Below are 18,319 nucleotides of genomic sequence, written 5' to 3'. Positions count from 1 at the left end.
TCTTTGCCTTAGTTAAATATTATGGCAGACAACATCTCTCCTACTTCACACTTTAGGGGTGAGCATTCAGAACTTTGACTCTTGCGTCATAAACAAATAACTGTTTATAATGTTTATAATGACTTTTAAAATTTACATCCTAAATGACCCAATCCTTTTGCACTTAAGTTTATTTACTGAATGAATATCTTCCAATAAAGAAACCGTTAGCTAAATTACACTTTTACATGGTAGCTCTATGTTGTAAAGTGGTGTGTGAGTGGTATATGAAATTCAATGGAAGGAAACTGATGTAATATAGAAATATTGTCCACAAGATAACCAAATGTAAAGTAAAACTTTAAAAAAGTCACATTTTAATCTGTGTGTGTGTGTGTGTGTGTGTGTGTGTGTGTGTGCATCCGTGTATGTGTTGTGGAAGCAGTAGGGAAGCAGGTGTGCATGGCACAGCATGCATGTGCACACATGTGCAGGTGAGAGGAGAACTGTCGAGCGTCAGTTCTCTCTACAGTGTGTGTCCTAGGAAACAAACTCAGGTCCTTACATTATTGATGCATTTACTTTTTGAAAATTCTGTATGTGTGTATGGATGTGTGGTATACATGCATGATGTATGCACACATGTGTGTTCAGGACACTAGAGGCTAAGGAAAGCATCTGTAGCTCTCTATTGTATTCCTGTAAGACATCGTCTCTCACTGAACCAAGCTAGGCTATCAGTGAGCTGCAGCAGTCTTTCTGTCTCTGCTCCTTCACAGTGCTGGTTTTAAAGGCAAATGACCACACACCCTGCCTTTACATACGTGCTGGGGATTTGAACTCAGATCCTCATGCTTGAGTAGCAAATGCTCTTAATTGCTGAGCTGTCTCCCCAACCCCTTGAGGCATTTATTTAATACTCTAGTTACTACAAGGAAGTAATAATCAGCTGTCCCAGGAACACAGAGCAGGAAGAGAGCAGGTCCACAGAGAGAAGAGAGAGAAAGGAGCAGGGAGGAAGAAGGCACAGCTTCCTTGCTTCCTATGGACAGTTTTCAAGTCCTCAAATGAAGAGTTCCCTGAACAAGGTGCAGCATCTTTTCTACATTCCTCTTTTTTGCCCCTCCTCCTACACGTCTTAATATGCCTAGGAAACAGGGATGCTTTCACTTTGCATACACAGTGTCTATTTAGGGGTAATCCCTATTTATGTACGACATAGTTATCCTTATCACAAAGGAATCTGGTACAGTTTTTAAATAATATAGTATGTAATGAAACAGACTATTGATTGAAAGTATGAACTCTGGCTGGGTGGTGGCGCACACCTGTAATCCCAGCACTCGGGGAGGCAGAGGCAGGCGGATCTCTGTGAGTTCGAGGCTGGCCTAGTCTACAAAGTGATTCCAGGACAGCCAAGTCTACACAGAGAGACCCTGTCTTGAAAAGAAAGGAAGGAAGTGTGAACTCCATGCTGGTGCACAGACTGGATAGGATGGTGGGCAGCATGGTAAACTGAAGCCATCTGAAAGGAGAGACCTCCCACTATGTAAGGATGCAACTCAACAGGCTGTTTGGACTCCTTGGCTCTAAACGCTATGAGAAATAAGTTCCTAGTATGTAGTAAGCAAATTAATAAATGTCAAAGACAAAAACCAGACAGGAAACTTCCCATAAGTATGGGAAAAGATAGCAATAAATAGGTTTGTAGGTCCTTTGTAACTTAATAGAAATTTCCTTTTTGTTTTCTTTCTTTCTTTTCTTCTTCTTCTTCTTCTTCTTCTTCTTCTTCTTCTTCTTCTTCTTCTTCTTCTTCTTCTTCTCCTCCTCCTCCTCCTCCTCCTCCTCCTCCTCCTCCTCCTTCTTCTTCTTCTTTAAGAGATGGTTTTCCTGTGTGGCCCTGGCTATTCTGGAACTTCCTCTGTAAACCAGGCTGGCCTCGAACTCAGAGATTTGCTGCCTCTACTGGCATTAAAGATATGGGCCACCACTGCCAGGCTAGGATTTTACATTCTAATACTAGGACCCAAAGGTCCCCACTACCCTGAGCAAACCCCAGATGCCTCTCCCAGCACTTCCAGGGCCCAGCTAGCTAACAAGTCATAGAATTTGCCATCACTGCACCTGCAGGATGCCCTCCCTCCCCCCTCAAGCTGTAGCCTGAAGCTACCCACCTACCTTCTCTGGAACCTTCCTGGGGTATCGCTCTATCTTCCAAAGACTTCTACTAGGAACCAACTACTCTGTCGGCATCACTGTAGCATCTGGCTTCCCTTCCAACCTGGGTCAGCTCAGTCCATTCACACACGTTCCCATGTTTTCTCCTCACCTCCCCTTTCACCTGGAACCCCTCCCCCAAACACTCATGTGCTCCAGAACAGCTTTCAAGCAAGCACACAACTTAGACTTCTCACCAAGACTAACCAGTCCTCCCCAGCACTGATTCCCTCAGACAACAACGGCAACTTCCCTTTGAAAACCCAGGAGATCTTGTCTTTGAGGAGTAACCCTTCCACTCTATCCCAGAGCTCCTCCACATTCTCAGGAGTTCCCTCCTTGAAGCTCCTCCGCTACCCCTTTGACAGGCCTCTTCTCTTCTGCCAGGCAATTCCTACAGCTCAGTAATACACTCTAGTAGCTCCTGCATTAAAGAACAAACAAACAAACAAACAAACAAACAATCAAAGCCTCCTTCCTGCCACCTTTATCCAATGTCTTTTTCCAATTCTCAGTGAAACCTCCTAAAGGCAGTATGTGCTCACCATTGTCTACTGTTACCAGCCCTTCAGTGTTTCCTGCCCCCTGCCTCCTGGCCCCTGCCCCCTGCCTCCTGCCCCCTGCCCCTGCCCCCTGCCCCCTGCCCTCTGCCCCTGCCCCCTATCCCCTGACCCTGCCTCCTGGCCCCTGGCCCCTGCCCCCTGCCCTCTGCCCCTGCCTCCTAGCCCCTGGCCCCTGCCCCCTGCCTCCTGCCCCCTGCTCCCTGCCCTCTGCCCCTGCCCCCTGGCCCCTATCCCCTGCCCCTGCCCCCTGCTCCCTGCCCTCTGCCCCTGCCCCCTATCCCCTGCCCCTACCCCCTGCTCCCTGCCCTCTGCCCCTGCCCCCTATCCCCTGCCCCTACCCCCTGTCCCCTGCCCCCTGCCCCTGCCCCCTGCCCCCTGCCCCTGCCCCCTGCAGCCATCCTTCTGACGAGGCATCCAATCTCTCATTCCTCTACTTATCTTTTTTTCCCCCAGCTTCATGAGTCAAACCTCTTCAAGTTGTTAATTGCTCTTTCCTCTTCCTTGTCAGCTTTCTCTTTCCTTCCTCCCAGTGATTAGGGGGATCCTCATTCTTTTCTTTCAGTACACATTTTTATTATGACATTGTAATGCTGATGTAGTGCTCAGCAAGAGATCTATCCCTGAGCTATGTCCCCAGCCCTCGTGCTTTTGACTCAAAGTTGTGCTACACAGAGTAGCTTCACCTGCCACCATAACCGTCCTGCCTCTTGAAGAGTGTGCTTAGACTGGATGACAAGGTATGAGAGCCGCCTGATTTTCCTCTGCACTCACCGGCGCTCTCTAAGTCTTGCCTGATCCAGCTCAAGGTAACAAGCCTTATCCTCAGGACTGGGGCTGGAGCGAAGCAGTGAGGTGCCTTGGGGGATGTTATTTACTCAGGCCCTTAAGGAGGTGTCTACTTGCTTCACTCAAAGCCTGGCCTTGCCGGGTCTTATCTCAGATCTCATCCTCAGGACGGCCTCCCATACATGCTGCACCACACCAGAATTCTCCTTTTCTTCCGTTTGTCCTCAGGTCCCTTGCATCTTCTTTACCTGGTACACAGTCATCTTTCTGCTAGCTCATGGATGGCTCCCAGTCATCTCCTGGGCTCTGTCTAGCTTGCTCCTCTTTGGTTAGGAGCCTTCATTAACTATCATATGTAAAATAGACCTCCCTCCCCAAATTAGTCCCTAACATGTTATATTCCCACTTCTACCACTGGATTTGAGCTCCACAAGGTCTGTGACTGTTAGCGATGGCTGAATACCTGACGTATAAAATTAGCCCGCAATAGTTTACTATGCTCATGAGTGATAAGCAACTGTGTGTGAGAGAGCCAAATTAACCTTCCAGAAACATAGCTAGCAAAGATAATTTTATAGTATTATTTCTGAAAAACAAGCTACTCATAAAATGAAGACCTAAGCCAGGCAGTTATGGCTCACGCTTTTAGTCCCAGCACTCAGGAGGCAGAGGCAGGTGGATCTACAAAGCTAGCTCCAGGACAGCCAAGGTTATACAGAAAAACCCTGTCTCAGAAAGCAAAAATGAAACAAACAAACAAACAACCCAAAAAGCTACAGTGTACAAGTTATGAATATAGGAATCAGAACAACTTCAAATCCCAGTGCTATCACTCACTCACTCCAAGATCTAGGGCAAGCATTAATAGATTTCTCACTTGTGGAAGGGGGTATAATAATAGTCCATATCTTGAAGAGTTCATGTAAGAATGAAATGAAGTGTATCTGATACATATTAAGAAAAATTAAAAAAAAAAAAGAAAAATTTATCTCTTTTCCCCCAGGGTCCCATTCATGGCAGCTGAGCACTGAACCACTGAACTCCATCCCCAAATGGTAAAGTAGATCTTTATCACACACTTGTCTATGACAACTGACAATGCCTGAGCTCTCCTCACCTTTCATTAACTATTGACTGAGGCACTTACTATGTGCTGAGCTCTGTGCTAGACAAAGCCTAAATAGCCATGGGTTAGACTAGGCTCCTACTTCCAGGGAGCCCCAGGGTGCTGCCACTTTACAGCATTTATTTATTTATTATTTATTGGCCCACACAAGGTTTCTCTGTATAGAGCAGGCTGATTTCAAACTCAGAGCTCCACCTGCCTCTGCTTCCCCAGTCCATGGATCAAAGGCATGCACCACCATGCCCGGCTCACTTTCCAGATAGAGCACCTTATAGACCACACCTGACCCCTCACCTTTGTGATCTAGGACACATTGGCTTTAACGGAGGCTCCCCGTTGGGGCTGCAGAACGTCTTCCTTCTCTGTGGGCGTGCCCTGCCTGCTCTGAGTAATCTGAAGAGCTCCATAGCCAGATTTAATGCACAATATTGCCTAGACTTTATCACAAGCTTCTGTTTCCAAGCTCTTTCTCCACGGTGCCACACCCTGCATCAGTTCCCCATCACTTGGCACACTCAGATGTCACCTTCAAGAGAACCACTCTACATCCAGGAAGGAACCCGCCCCCAGTCCCCTAAGTGGGTGAAATGCACCTCATCGACGACACCGTCCTGGTAGAGGACATCCCTCCTGCCACAGCTTTAGCATGCTGACCTATGAGCATTCGTTTTTCTCCCCTGGGCTATGAGTGCCTTCAACACATCTTAGTCTTGATAACTTACCTAGTGTCTGCAAATTATACCGGATAAATGAGTTCTGTTGTCACAATTGGGAGGCTTTGTGGAACCCGGTGGCATGTGGCCCAGGCTAAGATAGTTCCTGTCTTTCCCTTCCGGGGAATGTAAGTAAAGTAATTTAATGAGCTGAAAGAACTGGCTTTTAAAGACCATTAGCAGAGCACAGAGACTATCAGAGCACATTATTTGTAGTGAGAAAGATTACTTTACAGAACTTTAGCTATGTGCATACACATCACCATGCCATGCTCATGTCTTACTGTTACTGTGGTGGTCAGCAGCTTTGGGGGGCTCCGGCTTGGGGCATGCCTCTAATCTGGAGCCCCACAGCCAGAGACACATCAGGAAGATATCTTTAAGGAAGAGAAGACAGATACATGCGTCTTTCTACCTGAGGTTCCCTAGGGAAAGCTGAAGGCCTTGAGAGGAGAATGATTGCTGGTCAGTGGCGAGAGGAGTGGGGGAGTCAGGAATCTTTGTAGGAGACAGTAACGACCAATCACCTGAGACCTATCCATCAGCATCTTACCTTGCAGGGTACCCACTAGCCCAGTGCTCACTCCAGAGATGATGTCACTGAGCAGCCATTCCTTGACTCGGTATTTGGGGAGCCAATCCAGAATGGGCAGGACAGCCTTCAGCACACCAAAGGCTCTCTTTCTTGAGCAACTGTCAAAAAGCACAAAAACAGGCTGTCTTGATCCAGTTTGGACAACAGCCAGTCACAAATCACAGTTATAAACCAAATTCTGCTGCCTTTTAAAAATAACTAGTCAGGAAAATAATGAGTTTTGTGAGGAAAATCCTGACACTTGTCATTGTGTGTGTGTGTGTGTGTGTGTGTGTGTGTGTGTGTGTGCCAAGAATTGTATCTATCTTTTTTAATGTGCTGCTCTAGGAAACACAGGATTAAATGCCTCCTCCCCTTGTCCACCTTTTTAATCCTCTGAGAAAATATCCCTACACAAGAACTCATTTTCTGAGCTGGCCAGAAAATGATCAGTGTGGAGTCTCTGTGTGAGATTAATTTTTAGGCTCCTCACACTGGCATTGCCTTCTTTAAAGAAAAATAAACACAGGACTATTTTGGCCATACAAGCTTAGAGCCACTTCTTAAACAAAACTTTCAGTGTGATGAATTCATACGGGTTTTACCTTGTTGCTTTGCAATTTTAAATGTAACAACCTCTAGATAAAAAGAAAAATACCAATAGATAGGACCTGCACTTTTTAAAGGTATTTTTAGGAAATTATATTTATAAAATAATTGCAAAGTTAAGCAGGTAACCCAAGTTTTATATTAAGGAATTGTGGATTTAACAGTTGCAGATTAAAAATAAAAAAACTATACTGAACGTATGAAGTTCAGTTCCTAAGAAAGTTTACTTCCTAAACTTTACAGTGTGACAGCGGCTAACAACAGTTATATGGCTTTAGTATTATAACTTTATAATTTAACTAGAGAGTTAAAACTATGCAAGAGGATGTATGGGGTATATGCAAACATTAACCTGTTATATAAGTAAGAGACTTGGGAATTTGGAGGGGGGTGCTATCTGAGGGGTGGGGTCCTAAAACCAATCCCCTATAGATACCAAGGGAAAGCAGTAATAGGCTAAATATCCAATATATGTGATTAGACTGGAGAGCCGGACATATTGTGTATAAAAATCTAAAGAGAAGTAAAAAGTAAACAAATAAAAACAAAAAAATCCCCTCTAAACAAAATACATTGTAGGAATGTATTAAAATCTCAAAGAACTGTGGTGGTGGTACCCTACCTTTAGTCCCAGCACTCAGGAGGTAGAAGCGGTTTTTGTTGTATTTTTGTTTGTTTGGGTTTTTAAATTTTTTATTTTTTTCTGAGACTGAGTTTCTCCATGTAGCCCTGGCTGTCCTGGACTCCCTTTGTAGATCAGGCTGGGCTCATATTCACATCACAGAGATCTGCCTTGCCTCTGCCTCCCAAGTGCTGGGATTAAAGGCATGTGCCACCATGCCAAGCTAGAAGTGATTTTTGTTTGTTTGTTTGTTTTTGTTTTTTGAAAAGAAAATCTGGCAATTGAGTGACTGCCACGTCTTTTAAGTTTGTGGTGTCTGGTTCTGGGGCTTCTTGGGGCTTGGGGACGGGGTGGTTTATGCCCAGGGATCACATTGCCTCCTGAAGCACTTGGAACACCTGTCTCCTAGCTTTACTCTTAGGTGTCTGAAAGTGATCTCGACGTTCATTTGGCCAGGCTTGGCCATCATCGGTTGCGATGAGATCTTTTCCTACCGTTTTTCCCCTAGCTTGGCCTTCACAAGAAGCTTCCTTGGACCCCACAAGGAGCCACTGGATCCCAAGGTACACTCCAGGTTTTATTTTAAAGGGATTGGGGGTGAGGGGAGGGGGAGAAAAAAAGTGAAACTGGAGTGGTGTCGTGACCTGACTCCCACTTCTCCACTGAGGAGCTCCTGCAGACAAAGTTGCAGTAATTCCAGCTCCCAGATTACTGGAGCCACCTCTTGTCCTGGAGCCGCAGGAGAAGCGCGAGCCCGGCTGGTCCACAGCACCTGGCTGCAGGGCGCGCGCTTCTTCCCCGGACCGGTCGCCCCGGCACCTGCCAGCTGCCCGCGGTACCTGCAGCTCCGCGCCAGGCTGTCCCGCAGCGTCCTGCGCTCCTGCAGGCGCCGCTCGCGCTGCTGCTGGAAGGCGAGCTCGTTGTACACCGGCCGCGACACCGCGTAGCTGCAGCTGTACTCGGCGAGCTGCGGCGGCTCCGACCTACCGCCCGGCGCTGCCATGGCCTGCGAACCCGAGGACCGCCGGCCTGGAGGGGACGCGACGAGGGAAGGCACTCAGAAGCACGAAGCGAGCCAGCAGCCAGCAGCGGGCACCTGGGAGAAGCCTCGACTGCCACCTGTGGCTGCGGCTCTGGAAAGCCAGTCTGCGTCCCGCAGTCCTTGGAACTGGCAACAAACAGCCCCTATGGCCAGCCACCTGCAGGACAGCAACCGAGGACTTCAGAGTCACCCGCACAAGATACTCGGGAATCCCGCTGTCCCGGGACTGTGCCTCACTTTGAGGGCTTGGGTGTTGCACTGGGTGGCCTCCCTGAGCAATCAGGGCGCTGTCCGCGTACTGAAATCTCCCCCCCCCCCCCGATCTGACTGGGGCCTATTTGACTAGGAAAGGATCCGGTACTCCACGCACTCGTTTGGAGACGTAGCTCCACGCACACTTTGGGCTGCAACAGTACAGTCCCCCTTGGGGACAGGTGCAGTGAGTTTCCCGGTCCGACCCCTTGCTTCCTTTTGTCTCGCCTGTTCTGGTGTCTATCCTGCCTCGCCCGCCAGTGCCAGACAGTCCCATCCCTAGAGAGTTACGACAGGGCGGGGTGCAACAGACTGCATCTTCTGTGATGAACTCACCTGTTTGGGCTCCGGAGCTCTGCCTGACAAGAATGCCTTGGGGACAGTTTTCCTGCTGCCTTTATAGCGCTCACCAAAAGCGGTGGGACGTTTTATTTATGGAGCAACAGAGACACCTTAGTCTAACGGAAGGACACCGACTACAACCAGGAAAAAAAAAAAATCCTGCCTGTCCTGCGTTCTTTCCCTTTCCCAAACCCAGAGAGCCGTGACTCTTAACAGTTGTTTCTCAGGGGCCACGGGATCTTCCCTCATACCACGACTACTATGGCTGTGAGATCAGAGCTTGGGAGACTGGTTTTTGGGAGCAACTCCCAGCTTCCGTGTTGGGGAACCAGGTTGAATGCATAACCTGGTTTAGGCGCACTTACACTTAGTGGGAAGAGAGAATAGAGGTTAATGTGGTTTGCATGCCACATTTTCAGAATTCTGAAAAGTCTTTTAGGAGAAGTCAGTGGATAGGAAGAGCGTACAGTTCACTGACTGACTGGCCTTAGATACGATATCTTTTCACTTTTGTGCTCGTGTCTAATTCACAAGCTCAGGTGTAGAGGTGGCCCCTTTCTCAGCTGCCTCTTTGAGTTTTTAATTTCTTCTTCTCCAGTTAGATCATTAGGAGGTGATGCATGGGGCGAGGGGGGGGGTGATAAGCAAGAATCAGGACAGGAGTAGGGGATTCTGACCTGTACTCTTTTATATTCCTTTGGGATAAATCTTGCTGAGACTAATACATGGTTTAAAAGGGGCAGAAGGGCTTGGGACTTCAGATAATTCATGCCTGGTTAGTGTTCTGAAACAAATGTGGAAGTCTCCCCAAAAAAAAAAAAAACAACCAAAAAACAACAAACAAACCAAACAAAACATCAAAAGTAAAGGAAAAAAGAAAAGAAAAGAAAAAAAAAGTTGGTGTCCATGGACCAGACTCTGGACACCAACTTTCAGTCACCCACTTGGGAAATACAAACTAAGACAATTTTATAAGTTCCCGGAAACGAAAGCTCAGGAGAACTCTGGTGTAAATCCCCTAGTCAATATGTTGCAAGCTTGAGTCCTCGTCTCCCCCTCCCCCATTTCTAAGGAATGACTGAGTCACCAGCTTTCAACAGATTTTGAAAGGATTACTTGACCCAAAGAGGTCAAGAACCAGCCAAGCATGGTGGAACGCACCTATTGTCTCAAGAGACTTGGGAAACTGAGACTAGAGAATCACTTGAGTCCATGAGTTTGAGACCAGGTTGTGAAAGGAAGGAAGGGGGGGAGGAGAGCGAGAGAGAGAGAGAGAGAGAGAGAGAGAGAGAGAGAGAGAGAGAGAGAGAGAGAGAGAGAGGAGAGAGTCACAGAGAGAGACAGAGAGACAGAGACAGAGAGAGACAGAGACAGAGAGAGACACACACAGAGAGAGACACACACAGAGACACAGAGAAAGACAGACAGGCACAAAGAGAGAGAGAGAGACAGAGAGATTTTGCAACTGTTAAAGATGGAAGAGATCTTGTCTCACTTCCAAACTACTGTCTGCTGCCTCTAAACAGTCAAATGTGATTATGCAGCTTCCTACCTGTTGTCATACCTCCCCACCATTATGGATTTTAACCTTCTAGAACCATAAGCCAAAACCAAACTGCTTCCTTTCTAAATTGTGTTTGGTCATAGAAACAGAGAAGTACCGGTAACTGATAGACTGTAAGAATTTGGTTGTTATAATGATGCATATGTTGTTAAAATGTATTGATGGAATGTACTATTTTATATACTATCTTAGAAAATTAATAGTACTAAGAAAGCATTTGGGGGGTGGTAGATAGCTCAGTGGGTAAAGGAGCTTGCCACCAAGACCTGAGTTCAATTCTCAGGATCTACTCTTGCAAGTTGTTTTCTTACTTCAATAGCATGCTAAGCTGCTTGCATTAAACACAAAAAATAAGTAAATAAAATTTAATAAAACTTTGTTTTCAGAATGTGGTTTAGTCATCACTCTGTAATATGTCCTGTATTACATGTTAATGTGTCTAGTACTGCTTTCCCCCACTCCATTAAATATCTTTCCTATAGCAAAAGTAAACATCCACAAATAGAATAGCATCTGCACTATAGGGTTTGCTAAGACTATAGAATTACTCTTCTTGTAACTAAAAGGCAGACACTTTGACTTTGGCTATCTTTTAAATAGATAAGTGGGCCGGCTACATGGCTCACTGGGCAAAGGCACTTGCTGCCAAGCCTTGCTGACCTAAATTTGATCCTTGGGATCTAAAAGAAAGAAAAACCTGGCTCCTACAAGTTGTCATATGATCTCCACATGCCCCTACACAAAATAAATAGGTAAATGTAAAAATAAATGAATAAATAAAACAAAACCAGAGGAGAGTGGGAGGTAAACACAGGTTACGTGAACACCTGAGATCACTCACATTGGCTTTATAAATCAAGTCTCATCTAGTTCACAGAGAAGTGGGCGCTTCTTATTTACCAGAATTTAATCACATCCAGGGTTTTCCCCAAAGAAGTGAATGTGTCACTTCAAACTAGACATCATCAGAGGGCAACATTGCCACTTCGTGTGATACTTCACCGTCGTTGCTGTTTTAAGGGCTAGATGACATAGAACATCACTGTCATCCCAGCACTTAGGAGGCAGAGGTGGGATCAGAGTCAGAATTTCAAGGCCAGCCTGCTCGACATAGAAAGTTCCAGGCCAAGGGGGCCTGTATGATGAGATTCTGAATCCTGTCTCACAAACAAACACACAGCAGCTCTAAAAACCAAACAAGAAAAGCATTGCCGCTTAGGCTTTTGGAGTGTAGGACCATCCCACTGTTAGATCTATGTATCATTCACTCAAGAGTTTATTAAGAATTCATTTGTGCTCCCTCCCCCTGCCCCCACCAAGAACCAGGCCATGGCTGCCCACAGCCTGAGGCCCACAAGGGCCCACGTGGACATGGCAGCAGTGACATAAAAACGGAGAGCTACAGCATCTTGGTATGCTCATCCTGTATAGCAACATTGCATCACACAGTAGTTTGGATTAGAAGCCGATAGGATGCCTACAGACAGTCCATGGATCCCGTTTTACTTCCCTGGAGCTTATAAGGTTGGGCATCCTTCAACCTTCCAAACTCAGCACCCGGCCTGGCAGGAGCCTCCTGGGCAGCCTGTGCATGACAGCAGGACCCAGTGGAGTGGGATTCAGACCAGGGGGAATGCTGCCTGAGCGCACCAAGGAGCGCTGCCAGTGCTTTGCAGAGACTGAGAGAGGAGCGACAGTGACAGCAGCAGTTGGATGACCGTGGATGATGGCCATGGCCTGTACTACAACCATCACTGGTCGGTTGAGCCCCCATCCCGAGAAGCTCAAGAATCAACTCAAGCCAAGATGGAGCGCTTGTACGGGGACAGTACGCCCAAGACCCTGGTTGTGAGGGCTGCCTTGCGGCTGAGCTTTGACAAGCACTGTGACAGCAAGCAGCCGAAGGACTGGCCTGTCACTCCCCCGAAGTTCTGCGTCCTGGGCACAGGAACCCCAGGGAGTATCTCCTGAGTGCACTTCCTGGCCTCTCCCTCTTAATTTTGGATGCGTTCTCTTCATCTCTCCTGGACATTTTTTTCAGAGAAAGAGGCCTGCATACCCATATGGTGGATGCAATCTATCAGACACTTAGAATTCTGTCAGCAGGAGATATACCGTGGCTAACACAAGAAATACCTGCTTGGCATAAAGTGATACTCGTGTGTGTGTGTGTGTGTGTGTGTGTGTGTGTGTGTGTGTGTGTGTGTGTTGCATTGACTCTTGATTTTCTTTGTAACTGAGTCCAGTTCATTGAAATGCCTAGTGTTTTGCATTTTTAACTTCCTTCTTTAAACCTTGCTGAATGTCACAAAAGCCTTAAGGCAAATGTCAGTTTCTTTTTTTTTTTTTTTTTTTTTTTTTTTTGAGATCAGTTCTCATATAGCTCAAGCTAACCTCAAACTCTTAAATTCTCCTGCTTCCACCTCCCAAATGCTAGCTTACAGGAATGCATCCCACACTGGGCTCTAGTCTGCATACTCTTTCTGACTGTAACCCTTTGGATCCCTTTGAAATAATGCACTTTCACTCAGCTGAGTGACAGCCGGCATGCTCTAGAAAAGACCGGAGAATAAATACTTTGGGCTTAGCAGGTCATGTGGGCTGCGTCATAACTGCCTAACCCTGTCTTTATAACATAAAAACATCCATAGATACTAAGTAAACAAATGGATGTGACTGTGTTCTAATAAAACTTTATTTATTAAAAAAAAAAAAACCACAGCGCCCCTGCCAAAAAAAAAGAATTCATTTGTGTTGACCATGGACATATAAGGTACAGAATTTGCACACTGGCTACATATACTCAATAGATAGTGGGTATAGCAAATATTCATCCAGTGATCACAAAATGTCTATTTTATTTAATTTAAGGATTCATCTCATAATTGTCCATTGGCAACGTTTCCTGCCTTAGTAATTCATAAAAATAATTGGGTTTTTTGTTTTGTTTTGCTTTCCAAGACAGGGTTTCTCTGTCTAGCCTTGGCTATCTGTAGACCAGGCTGGCCTTGAACTCATATAGATTGGCCCCTGGCTCTTGACTGCTGGGATTAAAGGCATGCATCACCACCGGCAAGCCACAAAATAATTGTTTTATAATTAAAGGCATCCTAGAAATGATGACACACTTTTTTTTTATAAATTCATAATTATGTTTATGTTCTTAAGTGGCTATGCTATTAAAAAAAAAAGCAGCTTGAAGGTTGCTGAGGTGACGGCTCAGCGGCTGGGAGCACTCAAGGAGGAGCTTGTTCAGTTCCTAGTACCTTCCTGATGGCTCATAACCATCTGAAACACCTAATTCCAGCGGGTCTAACACCGGCTTCTGCCTTCTGTAGCATGGCACAATGTGATATACAAACATACGTGCAGGCAGAACACTCACACACAAAATGAAATAAATATATCTTTTAAAAAGTGATTCTAGAAGGAATAAAACTGATTACCTTAGTATGCAGGCAGTGCAGGTTAGCAGCTTCCCAAATGAGAAGATGACAGTGACAGTTTGCTGCCTGAACAGTGACCAAAAATTCTATAACATTGGAGCATCATCTTCAGCCTTCTGGCCCAGTATATCTGACAGACATATTTGAGAGACAAGAACTGTTGAGGACTTACTTAACCTGTCTTGGCAGAGTTTTGCTGTTGACTCTGCCTGCATCCAAGCTTGCCCTTTTTTAAGCAAAATTCTATCTGTGGTAGAAACGAGAACATTTTTCCCGGTGGCTTGTTTGCCACATTTGAAGCCACCTCCATAAGGAGGTTCTTTGATGCTTATGTGTAATAATATAAATGTATACATAAAAATAAAAAAGTTTAAAAAATAAAAATAAATATGAACAAATGACAACAAACCAGGAAGAACTTAGAAAGCCAGGGGTTTTGTTTGTCTGTTTTTGTTTTCATTTTTTTGCTTCTTTTGAGTTACCATGTAGCATTCCTTTCCATCATGGACATGATGTAATTTTTATGAAACAAGGCTTCACAATGTTCTTTCAGAGGAGATAAGTCAGAGGTTCACATCTGTAAGTTGTATCATTTTCTGGAGAGTGGAATTATGCATCCTACTTTGGAAAGAAAAGATAGGTGGAGAAGGGTAAAGGTCACAGCTTATTTCTTTTGAAGACTTCCAATCTCCTTGAGTGTGACAATGTGACATGATTTGGGATTCCATATTCTGAACCTGAAATGAATCTGTATCTCTGAATCTTACAGCCATGCTAATTTCTTATTTAAAAATATTTATTTAAAAATTTATTTATCCTTTTACAATTAAACTTCTCTTTAAAAAGAAAGTAAAAAGTGATTCTAGACTTCTGATAACAGCAATGCATCTGGCACATTTTTGTCTAAAGAGAAATACCATGGTGTAAATTATTTTAGTTTATGCTTGAAATTTAAATCATATTTAATCAGAAAACTTTTTAAAAATGAAAATGCTAATAATTGCAAGAGTCCTGACTATTGTCCCCACTCCCAAGACAGGGTCTCTCTGTGTAGCCTTGGCTGTCCTGGACTCGCTTTGAAGACCAGGCTGGCCTCAAACTCACAGAGATCTGCCTGCTTCTGCCTCCCCAAGTGCTGAGATTACAGGCGTGTGCCACCGTGCCCTGCTAAGAGTAGTGTTTTTAACAGAAACCTGATTCTTACAACTGTCAGTGTTTGAAGTGTTTGGACTTAAATTGAATCCTCTCTCTTAAGAGCCCACATTTGGAAACCCTGGTGATTGGCACTTGCTAGGCCCATGTCTCAGATGGGCACTACTGATCAACAGATACCCTGAAGAAACAATGACCAGGAAGGACAACTCTCATTCTGGGCTTCTGCTTTTTAATTCATGTTAATTTTCCCAATAGATGTTAAATTCTGCCATTTTTATATAAGAAGAAAACTTAGACTTTCAGCTTTTCTGGTTGCCTTCTCTGCGTGTTTTACTGGGTTTTTCTTCATAGCCATACAGTTTCAAACTTGTCTTCCGTTTCCTGTATATTACGTTTTTCCTTTGCTGCTTTTGAGCTATGTCCCCTAAGGACATATATCTCTCATGATTTTAAAAGTAGAGGCATGGATAAGCCTGGACAACAGCTCAGTCTGTAAAAGGCCTCTAAGTATAAAGACGGTCCCTGGGGCTCACTGGCCAGCCTAGCTCAGTTTGAGTTCCAGGCCAATGAAAGAGATTGACTCAGAAGTAAAATAAAGGCACTTGACAACACCAAAAGATGCCCTCTAGCCAATATGCACCCACACACACACACACACAAAACCAGATTTTTTTAAACTCAAAATTTTATAAAAGTTTACATTTTATAAAAATATAAGTCATAAGTATTCGGCATAAATTTATTGTATTATTTATGTTACACAATATATTAATTTATTAAATATATATTTATAAAATATAAACTTTATAGGTTTTATATTTAAGCCCATCAGCTTAAAACATTTTTAATGTCAATAGCAATATATTTCATTACATTTCTCAGACCATTCATTTACATTCCCTAGTACGAATCCAAATTTGATAAGTGTTTGAGTTAATTTATATTTGTCTCTTTCTGTCATAAAACAATAAATTTTTCTAAGCAACAATTTGAGAGCCCTTCCAAGTTGTTTTAACCCTATTTAACTTGTATAATTGTCCCTGCCAATCTTATCTCGTAAGTCCCAGAGCACGTTATGGAGGGAGACCAGGGAAAGCTGCTTAAATACTGCACTATGCTGATTGAATATTTACATATTCAGTTCATTAACATATTCCATACATTCATCCATCCATTCAGTGAGTATTTGTTGAGCCCTCTGCACGTATGAGACACATTTATATGAATTGCATATACAGCAATTAGCAAGTCTGACAAAGTTGATGCCATCAGGGGATTTATATTCTAATAGGTCAGTGACTGGCAGTCATTAAAAAACAAGTAACAAAAACCAAAACCCTGAGAGCTGGGCATGGTGGTACATGCCTTTAGTGCCAGCACTCAGAAGGCAGAGGAAGGCTGAGTTCTGAGTTTGGTCTACAAAGTGAGTTTCAAGACAGCCAAGGCTACACAACAAAGCCTGTGTCAAAAAAAGCAAAACAAGAGCCCCTAGGTAATATCCCATTATGTTTTAAAAACGTATTTTCTATATTGGCATTGAATGGGAAAAATAAGCAGAAGAACATCTTATAGAATTCTTTTTGTTGTTGTTGTTAAATCTCTCTCTCTCTCTCTCTCTCTCTCTCTCTCTCTCTCTCTCTCTCTCTGTGTGTGTGTGTGTGTGTGTGTGTGTGTGTGTGTGTGTGTGTGTGAAGGCCAGAAGAAGGTGTCAGAGTTCCAGGAACTGGAGCTACAAGGGCTTGTGATCTAGGAATCAAATTTGAGTCCCATGGAAGAGCACTGGGGGCTTTTAACCACTCAGACTGCCCGCCCCCCAGAATCCTTTCTACTTTTTTAAAGATTTATTTATCTATTTTATGTATGAGTGCTCTATCTGCATGTACACCAGCATTCCAGAAGAGGGCTTCGGATCCTAGCATAGGCAGTTATGAGCCACCACCTCTGAAAGAGCAGACAGTGCTCTTAACCACTGTGCCATCTCTCCAGCCCTCACATAGAATTCTTGATGAAGCAAATGTGTAATGTGAAAAGGACTGCTTTAGAATGAGAGGTCAGGGAAGGCCTTTCTTTTGCTGAGGAGGTGACATTTGAAGAGAGATCAGAAGGATGAGGAGACAGTCCTTGTAGAAAAAGAGAAAAGCTAAAACCCTGAGGCAGGAAAGAGAAACAAGCTGAGGAGCAAAATGCACAGATATCAGGCCTAGAGATGGCAACAGTGTCCTTTGGATGTCTGTAGCCAGCAAACCAGACATTGAGAGAGACAGAAAGGGGAGGGAGGAGACAGGTAAGCATCTACTAAGCCCTTGAGTAGTCCAGCATTTAGGTTTGGATGTTTAATGCCTCCCAAAGCCACATGTGTTAGATTTGGTCTTTGGGTAATGCTATTAGGCAATGCTGAAGGGGTGGGGCCTAATGGTATGTCTTTAGAATGTCAATGGAGGTGTGTTCTTTTTGTTGTTTGTTTGTTTGTTTGTTTGTTTGTTTTTCAAGACAGGGTCTCTCTGTGTAGCCTTGACTGTCCTGGACTCACTTTGTAGACCAGGCTGGCATCAACTCACAGCGATCTGCCTGCCTCTGCCTTCCAAGTGCTGGGATTAAAGGTGTGAGCCACCACTGCCTGGCTGGAGGTATATTCTTGAAGGGAATTAAATATACATGGTACACAAACACACATGAAGGGAAAACACTCATATACATAAAAGAAAGACAAATATATTTTAAATTTTATTCAACTATTCCTAATTATCTCATAGGTGATTAATAGAATTAATTTGGGGATAGAATAGCACCTTACACCAATTAAGTCTTCTCCAGAGGGTAAGTCAGATAATTTATGTGCCATACTGTTCTCTATAGTTTGACTTGAAAGTTGCCTTGGAAATTAAGATGCTATTAGTCATAAATCTTGCATTGAGATAGGCGTTATTCTCAGTTCACATTTGAGGAAACAAATGCAGAAATGCTAAGTAATAGTTTGCCCATAGGTGGAATGTGAAGCAAAGTAGTTTGACTCCATAGCCCACGCAACTACTGTGAAGTTACTCAGGGTATCATGGCATCAGCCACCTCACCATTATCTCACAGAAGTTTCAGTACTATTCATCACTTCAGCTGAGATCTAATGGCCCCTCACCTACTTTCATCTTTCTATTTGCATTTTTATACAAATGTTACAAGTATATTATACACAGAAATGGGACACTCATATGGTAACCAGTATGTATAGGCAGAAACAAACTCAAACTAGATTGAGATGGAGAAGAAGAAGAAGAAGAAGAAGAAGAAGAAGAAGAAGAAGAAGAAGAAGAAGAAGAAGAAGAAGAAGAAGA

The 18,319-nt window shown here is 44.2% G+C and overlaps 1 protein-coding gene across 2 annotated transcripts in view; it reads right to left on the bottom strand.

Annotated features, from left to right (window-relative positions):
• Positions 1–9,001, bottom strand: part of SLC26A4 (solute carrier family 26 member 4) — a 45,590-nt gene extending 36,589 nt beyond the window's left edge. Inside the window, exons 1-3 of one of the 2 annotated variants that reach the window (XM_084791838.1) lie at positions 8,820–9,001; positions 8,029–8,218; positions 5,938–6,077 (exon numbers count right to left, since the gene is read on the bottom strand). In XM_084791838.1, coding sequence (XP_084647964.1) covers positions 5,938–6,077; positions 8,029–8,192 — 304 coding nt within the window. In that variant the 5' untranslated portion in view covers positions 8,193–8,218; positions 8,820–9,001. Of the gene's footprint in view, positions 1–5,937; positions 6,078–8,028; positions 8,389–8,819 lie in introns of both variants that reach the window. The other variant, XM_084791837.1, reaches the window with a different exon arrangement.
• Between the last annotated feature and the right edge of the window lie 9,318 nt (positions 9,002–18,319).

The sequence above is a fragment of the Acomys minous genome (assembly GCF_964271855.1).
Source record: "Acomys minous genome assembly, chromosome: 8".
In the NCBI taxonomy this organism is placed as follows: Eukaryota; Metazoa; Chordata; class Mammalia; order Rodentia; family Muridae; genus Acomys; species Acomys minous.
This window is presented reverse-complemented; position numbering and strand designations above follow the sequence as displayed.